We start from the raw sequence: 8,487 nt of genomic DNA, 5'->3' as shown, positions 1-8,487 counted from the left end.
GGTCGGATTACTTACCATTATGATGTTTATAAGATTAAATGTTAGTATGAATTTATTTTAATGTATAGATTAATTTCATATCAATTTATATCATGTTAATAGTCAATTTAATTTTTGCTCAATCAAACTATATGAAACCAAATTTTGGTAAATATTTGAATCAGTTGAAGAGCATTTGGTTTACAAAGGATTATTTATTTATTATTACTTAATATTCCCTCTGTTTCTTTTCAAATGTCTCATTTGGTTTTTTTTACACTATTCATCATTCACTCTTAATTTGTATTTTATTCTGAATCTATAAATTAAAACATACTCAAATGAGAACTTTTTTGATTCATCCTAACATAAGGTTTATTAATATCTAGTTTTTGTAATTTTTAATTATGCACAATTAGAGATATTAAAGATAGTATTAGTGCATTAACAAACATGTCCAAACTAAATAAAACATTTGAAAAGAAACAGAGTAGATGATACAAGGTAGTTAAACGTTGGGTTCAAATTGATCAATTTATAGTTTATACATCACTATTGAATATTGATTGATAAATAAGAACAATAGTACAGCAGTGAAATGTTTTATGAATTTATAACGTTTTTGTTTTCATTAACTTATTAGCAGGGTAAGTTTATAACTTTATATTCATTAATGTGGGTCGGGTCACGGATGGACCACTAATTTCGCTTTCTGTAAATTTAATTTCTTTTGGAACAACAAAAACATAATCCAATAATATACTTTTATCACCGTCCCTTAGTGATAGCCTTTAAGCTAAATGTGTGTGTCACCAAAAACTCCGTATTTTGTAGATAATGGTATTTTGTCACCAAATCAATCACAAACAACTTTTAGCGATTATTTTGAGAACAAAATTTCTCGTCGTCAAAATAACTTATCGTTATATTTGTTGCCAATTTAATGTAGTAGAATATGTGTTATCATTTTTATCGCCAAATAAATTCCGTATTATAAAAAAATTAAATTTTTTCAATTATCTTTTATAATAGCACTCAATTTAAATATAAAATTAAAAAAATTAAATTAAAATTTTAAAAATTTATTGAATTACATGGAGTATATTACAAAAATAATTGTTTCAATTAAGAGAAAAATTATTTAAAACTACCTTTTCTATACATTAGTTTGCAAAAAACTACCTTATATAAATTTTTTTGCAAAAAACTACCTTATATAATACATTTCTTTGCGAACGACTACCCTTTAACGTTTTCTTAGGGTTTGACCGTTCAAAGTAACGGTTGACCATCACGTGCAAGTCACGTGATGTTTTAAGCCTTTCCTTCTTCATTTCTGCGATTTCATCACAGGACTACTATGAGCCACCCAAGTCCCAAGCAGGTTCCCTTCAAGATCCACCACCTGCACAATGCCACTTGAATAACCAACCCATATTCTAGAACCGTAAGTAGCAAGAGACTGAACAACAGAAGGATGAAAATGGAGCTCTAGGTGACGATTCCCATTATCATCCCACTGCACAAGATGACCACTACTGCACCCAACCCAAACCATTCCATCTATTGTTGCAACCATTGCTTCAGTTCGTCTATCATCTCCCATAGCCCCCTTGACTGCAGCTCGACGAACCGCGTCAGCAGCGCCAAGAATAGGGATTGAAGAAAGTAGAAGAAGAAGGGTTTAAAAGGGTTAAAACATCACGTGACTTGCACGTGATGGTCAACCGTTACTTTCAACGGTCAAACCCTAAGAAAACGTTAAAGGGTAGTCTTTCGCAAAGAAATGTATTATATAAGGTAGTTTTTTGCAAAAAAAATTATATAAGGTAGTTTTTTGCAAACTAGTGTATAGAAAAGGTAGTTTTAAATAATTTTCTCTTAAATTAATCTAGATACAAAAATTAGTGTCCAAACCAAAAAAATTAGTAATAACCTCCAATCCACCACGACTAGATTGACTAGCAGTACTACAATGAGAGCTATGTGATCCACATAATCCATCAGATCCATCAAGACTACCTTTAATATGACCACTTCAACGATGACGAGCACGTGACCCACCTGCACCTGAGCCATGACTAGCATTATTGATTTATCCTCTTAATCCGTTTCTGTTATTGTTGGAAGGTCTCTTCAATAACTTGCAAGCGTTTTTGCATTGTCCACATTGTTTCTCTAGTAAGGTTGTTCTCGTCAAGTTAAACTTGTATGAATATCCTAAACTTATGACTAAACTGTTGAGCTTATCAAGTTGCGCCCTCGTCTCATCATGAGTAGTGCTCACCTCGGAGGTGTACCAATCTTCATAAGATAGTGCTATCGATTAAACAATATCAAAGATAATTTCTAATGACATTCTAATTATAAATTCACAATTTTTGACAATTTAATTGGGCGAATTTTGGTAAGTGAACACCAAGTAAATAAGAGGACTAATAAAGCGATAATATTGCTCCATTTTCAAAAAGAGGATCGGAAGAGTTAACAAGCCTAAGATTATCCTTTTAGTTTGAGTTTGATTTTAAATAACCTTTTTGTCGCATTAATTGCTTTTAAATTGGTGGGAAAATTAAGAAAAATGGATAAAGCGATCTATTATGGAAAAATAAAAATCAGACAAATGTCGCAAATTTGATGTGACAGTATAAGAAAATATTTAGTCCAAATCTAAGTCTTACAAATAAACATCTCTGCACACCATTGATTGAACATAGAATGAGGTTTTTGAAGAAAGATGCAAGCATCCATCATTATCTTATCACTTTCTAACATTGATTGACGTATGGATTGCCATACGTTGTCATTTATCAGCCAATATGAAGAACGTGAACTGTGTGCCATAATATAATGCAAGATCATCACTCATCAGTCATCACCACTACCTCATTTTGGGGTAGTTTTTATGCCCACGACGACGCCCATGACAATCTTGATATCAATATATAAATTCACCATTGAGATCAGATCAAGAAGTGAGAAGAGGAAAACAAGTTCTTGGAATATATAACATATTCTAGACTTTAACCATCAATTTAAACTTTTAGTCGGTGAGTTGGTACCGTGACATAGTATCAGAGCTAACGTGATAAGAGGCCACGGTACAAATCTCATTCAATCTTAAATTCAAGTGTAATATTTAATGGCAGATTATATGAGAAGGGTTTGTGTTATATTCACAATTCTAATCTAAAGGCATTTTGTGTAAGGGGGCGTATTAGAAAGTAATATATACAACAATTTCTACCATCAGCTAAAACTTTTTGCCGAGTTGGTTCGTTGACACTATATGTTGACGTTAGCCACTATGGCTTGTCATCCACTTTTGACAGGAATAGGTGTGCAGCTTCGTAATTTCAAGCATGGGTTCTCAAGCAGTCAAATTCAAACCTTGGCTTCAATGTGTGAAGCTTTGGTTCCTCCTCTTCCACCTTCTTGTGTGAGTGAAGAAATTAAGTCTGCTTATTCTCAAGAAGCTATTTATTCTTTTTTTGGAGCTTCTGCTTCTCAGCCTTCTGTCCCAGACGAGGTATTTTATTACTTCCTAACAATTTTATAGCATGCATATATATATATATATATATATATATATATATATATATATATATATATATATATATATATATATATATATATATATATATATATATATCACTAAAAAAAATTTATTTTTTAAATTTGCGAAAAAATCAAATTTCTTGCCAAAATGACGAAAAAGTTTTTTACTTGCAGAATTTTTATTAATTAGCAAATACTAAAACATAAAAAGTAAATATTAAGAAACTTTAATTGGAAATTTATGTAACTTTTAAATTTAAATATATAATATTTTAGGAAAATTTAAAAGAACATATATTATTATAATGCACTACTTATATATTAAGAAATAAGTTGATGTTTACTTTGGAAATAATTATTTCATATGGCAAATCACTATGAGAATGCCACGTAGAATTTTACAGTCTTTTTATTGAATTGTATGATATGATGACAAATCACTATGAAATTGTTATTATGTGGAATTTTACAGTCTTTTTGATAGATTGTATGATACATAATACGTCATATGAGATCTTATTAGTATTAAGTTTTGATTTTTAGAATTTTTTTATTTTCATAATAACATATATTCACGATTGAAAACATATATTAAATGATGTGAAAAGGCAAATGGTAACTGAAAAAACATGGAAATTACTATTTTGTCCGTTTGAACTTTGCTACAACAAATTTGTAACATTACTACATTAGGCCATGTTAAAGATATTCAAAACAGACTCATTTAACCTAAAAAGACGCATGATATAATGTAACCGAATATGAATCAACTAATATGAAAATAGAGCCATACAACCCAAGGCGTAGTCTTTTATAATCCACAAACAAATCCAAAAAGTGTTCAATATTTAAATCAACACTAGTAGTAGAAGTCACACTTCAAGTTTATAAAGTAAAGTACATAATTCATTTTTCCGATGTAGGACAATTGATCACATGTGGACAATAACGAGCATTTTTATATTATAATTAAAACATATATAAAAATAACCATTACTTGGTATGCAATTGTGATGATTAGGTGGCAGAGCTAATAGCAAAGCGGGGTTTGCCAGAGGCAGTAATTCTAATCAAAGTTGTACTGAGGCTACTATCAACCAGACCAGGAACATTGTTGCTTTGTGGGCCGTTATGCATGGACCATAAATTTCCTTATATTCGCAAATACTCAGAGATGACTCTAAACAACAGAGAAAAGTTGCTGCAAAGTTGGTGTAGAGAAAGCAACATAACTCCTTTAAGAGCTGTTTTTCTGTTCATCAAAGTTGTTTGTTGCTTCATCTTCTTCTCTCGGGTAACACACTCTTACTTCCCCTTATTTGCAAAACTGCCCAACTAACTGTTGGAAAAATAACCCACATATGATCCTATATTGAACAATTAGAGTGAGGTTGACTAACATATAAGCTTGATGAACTACTCCTTTTATTACCAATTGGTATTAAGATGGAACCTCGTCGGATTTATATGCAATGAATTCTTTTCTTATGCAGGTCAAAAACACAAGCCCAATATCTAATTTATCACTTTCTGACTTGTTAATTATTTTCAGTCCAAATCACAAACTTGTAAGGTTTTGAATTAACTACCTGCAACACTAAAAGCTGTTTAAACTGTTACTTTATTGAACAATGTCAATTTTAATTTCTAAAAGTACCTTTCTAGCATCACAAAACCATTATCAACTACTTAAACAACTACGCTGAAGACGTCCGTTATGTTTTAACTTGTGATTTTTTTCTAGATTGATGACAAAGCAACAAATCCAAATTGGGAAGCCATAGGCTACAAAGTTGATTCAAGAAAGCCATCAATCAGGCCCAAAGAAAGATCAAGACCACTCCAGAAGGGTATAATCAACTGTAACAACATAAACAATGATTCTCTAGTCCAAGCTCTTACAGAAAAAGGCCTAGAAGTTACACAAGTTCCAAACCAAAACACAATAAAGATAAAATGTGATGTTGTTATAGTAGGCTCAGGATGTGGTGGAGGAGTAGCAGCAGGAATTCTCGCAAAACATGGCCTAAAAGTAATCATCCTTGAAAAAGGCAACTACTTTGCTGCTTCAGATTACTCTTCTTTGGAAGGTCCATCAATGGATCAACTATACATAGCTGGAGGAATGATGTCGACTCGAGATGGGCAAATCTTGCTTGCTTCAGGATCAACAGTTGGGGGAGGATCTGCTGTAAATTGGTCAGCAAGCATCAAAACACCAGATTCAGTGCTTACAGAATGGTGGGTCAATCACAAGCTACGAATATTTGGTGGGCCAGAGTACAGATCCGCCATGGATGAGGTTTGGAAAAGGTTAGATGTCACAGAAGAATGCTCAGAAGAAGGGTTTCAGAATCAAGTTTTAAGAAAAGGGTGTGAAAATCTTGGCCTAAAAGCTGAAAAAGTACCAAGAAATTCATCAAAAGATCATTATTGTGGTTCATGTGGGTATGGTTGTAGAACAGGGGATAAGAAAGGAACTGATACTACTTGGTTAGTTGATGCTGTTGATAATGGTGCAGTCATTTTAACCGGGTGCAAAGCCCAGAACTTCGTGCTCGAAACCAACAAAAATGGAGGAAAAAGATCAAAGAAATGTATTGGGGTTTTAGCAAAGAATCTACAAATTGAATCCAAAATTTCAATTTCTGCTTGTGGATCTCTGTTTACACCCCCACTTTTGATCTCTAGTGGGTTGAAGAATCCCAACATCGGAACAAATCTTCATCTGCATCCTACATTATTAGCTTGGGGTGTGTTTCCAGAATGTTCTACACCAAATCTGAAAGGAAAATCTTATGAAGGAGGAATCATTACTTCACTTCATAAGGTTGCTTCTAAAACATCTGATGAAATTCATGCTATCATTGAAGCTACATCACTTGGTCCTGCCTCATTTTCTGGGTTAATACCATGGATCTCGGGTCTGGACATGAAGGAAAGGATGATCAAATATGGAAGAACAGTTAATCTAGTTGCATTAATTAAAGATCATAGTACAGGAACAGTTAAAAAAGAAGGCATAATCACATATTCCTTAAACAAATATGATAAGAAGAATTTAGAAATGGGTTTAAGACAATGTTTAAGGATCTTGATTAGTGCAGGAGCTGCTGAAGTGGGGACATTTAGAAGTGATGGGCAGAGATTGAAATGTAAAGGGGTAAAAGCAGAGGAAATCGACGAGTTTTTAGAGTCGATTGTAGCGAGTGGAGGACCGATGTCGAGGGATGAGAAATGGGCAGTGTATGGAAGTGCTCATCAAATGAGTAGTTGTAGGATGGGGGTGACTGAAAAAGAAGGGGCAGTTGATGAAAATGGAGAATGTTGGGAAGCTGAAGGATTGTATGTGTGTGATGGTAGTGTTTTGCCAACTGCTATAGGAGTTAATCCTATGATTACTATTCAATCTGTTGCTTATTGTATTGCCACTAGAATTTCAAGTGTGTTTGATCAAGGAAAATAGATGCTTTTATTGGTATGGGTTGCCGTCTTTGTTCCTTTACAGATCTTGTTTATAATCTCTATGAGCGAGATACACTGGATATAATGACGATGACTTCTTATATTTATAAAGAATCACATTTAAAATTTCTCTTTACATGTATGAAATATTTTAAACGTAACTTACAATATAAAATCAAGGGAGTAATTGTTTTGGTATCTTCAGCTAATTTTTATAGCTATACCATTTTATATAGTTTAAACTTTAAAGTTCTTTCTTCTTGTAGAGTTGCACTGTACAATTAATTTTTTTTGGGTAAGAAAGGATAGTAATATACTATTTCCTTGGTTTCTTAAGTAAGTTTTCATTTGTCATATTTTATTTATTGTTCTCATAAAATTTTTGTTTATTTATTTCACGAATTTTGGATAAAATAACCTTGTACATCCTTATTAGAATATTTTAGTCTTGCGTATGGTCTCCACATATCTTTCACTACCTTTATTTTAATATTTTTATATTTCTTGTGGCATCCACATATTTCTAACTAATTTTATAAAAATATATTTTTATTAGTTGTGATCCCCTGTTTATTATCTTTTAATATATTTTTTAAATTTTTATAATCTCTACTTTTCGTCGATCAAATTTATAATTCAATAAAATAATATATCTACAATTTAAATGTTTAATTTTTCTTATTTATGTCAACATTTCTTGTAAAAACTTCATTAGAAAACCGAAAGATTAGTATTTATCAACTATGCTACAAATCTTAGCCTAGCTACTTTAATCTATACAATATTGTAACAGACTGTTTTTTCCTAAATATAGGTTTAATATAATATTATGGTAAGTAATGCTAAAGCGGAAGTCTACTAATAATAAAAAAATATATATTTTCAAAAAAATAAAAAATAAAAATAAATAAATAAATAAAACTTAAATAATTAAAATATAATTTTACATATTACATCCTGCTTTAATACATAATTATCGTTATTATATACCCATTATATAAATTACAAACATACTATATCCAAATATTACATAGACGATACAATAGCTTCTTAATAACCTCATGTAAAGTCACCTGCAGCATCTGCTCCAATTATAAAGGAACAGCCGATGGAAATCGGTCAGCTAATAAGCCGAGCATAAAAACTTGCCAGCATAATACAAATATACAAATATGTGAATTTCAATGAGTAATATGTAAAAGGATTTATGCAATATAGAGGATTATTTTTTTTATGTTAAATTATATATATATAACTTCTAGTCCTTCTGCTTGAATACCAAGGCGTAATTTACTAACACTTCTGCTTAAGTGTTAGGACGTGGAATCCGAGTACTTATTTAATGAATGCAACACATATGATCTTTGTTTGATATTTGTATATATAAGGGCTTGTTAGGGTGAGGTAAACCTAAACCCCTAACTTAGTGGGAGTACTCGTCACTCCTCTAGTACAATGTTGCTTCACCCACAGATCAGGTTAAAT

General features: G+C 31.7%; 1 protein-coding gene across 1 annotated transcript; it reads left to right on the top strand.

Moving 5' to 3' along the window:
- The first annotated feature begins 2,906 nt into the window (after nucleotides 1-2,906).
- Nucleotides 2,907-7,298, top strand: LOC130798363 (long-chain-alcohol oxidase FAO2-like). The gene is made up of 3 exons (XM_057661306.1): nucleotides 2,907-3,508; nucleotides 4,559-4,831; nucleotides 5,282-7,298. Exons 1-3 carry the CDS (start codon nucleotides 3,269-3,271, stop codon nucleotides 7,001-7,003), a joined length of 2,235 nt encoding a protein of 744 aa, XP_057517289.1. The 5' UTR covers nucleotides 2,907-3,268; the 3' UTR covers nucleotides 7,004-7,298.
- The last annotated feature ends 1,189 nt before the right edge of the window (nucleotides 7,299-8,487 follow it).

This window comes from Amaranthus tricolor, chromosome 13, assembly GCF_026212465.1.
Source record: "Amaranthus tricolor cultivar Red isolate AtriRed21 chromosome 13, ASM2621246v1, whole genome shotgun sequence".
NCBI lineage: Eukaryota > Viridiplantae > Streptophyta > Magnoliopsida > Caryophyllales > Amaranthaceae > Amaranthus > Amaranthus tricolor.
Note: the sequence above shows the minus strand (reverse complement) of the source record. Positions and strands in the feature narration are given on the sequence as shown.

Bases quoted from the DNA above. Each gene is read 5' to 3' on its own strand.
- LOC130798363 (XM_057661306.1), top strand. From the start codon at position 3,269: ATGTTGACGTTAGCCACTATGGCTTGTCATCCACTTTTGACAGGAATA. The intron at 3,509-4,558 runs GTATTTTATTAC...TGTGATGATTAG, and splicing joins AGCCTTCTGTCCCAGACGAG to GTGGCAGAGCTAATAGCAAA. The intron at 4,832-5,281 runs GTAACACACTCT...ATTTTTTTCTAG, and splicing joins GCTTCATCTTCTTCTCTCGG to ATTGATGACAAAGCAACAAA.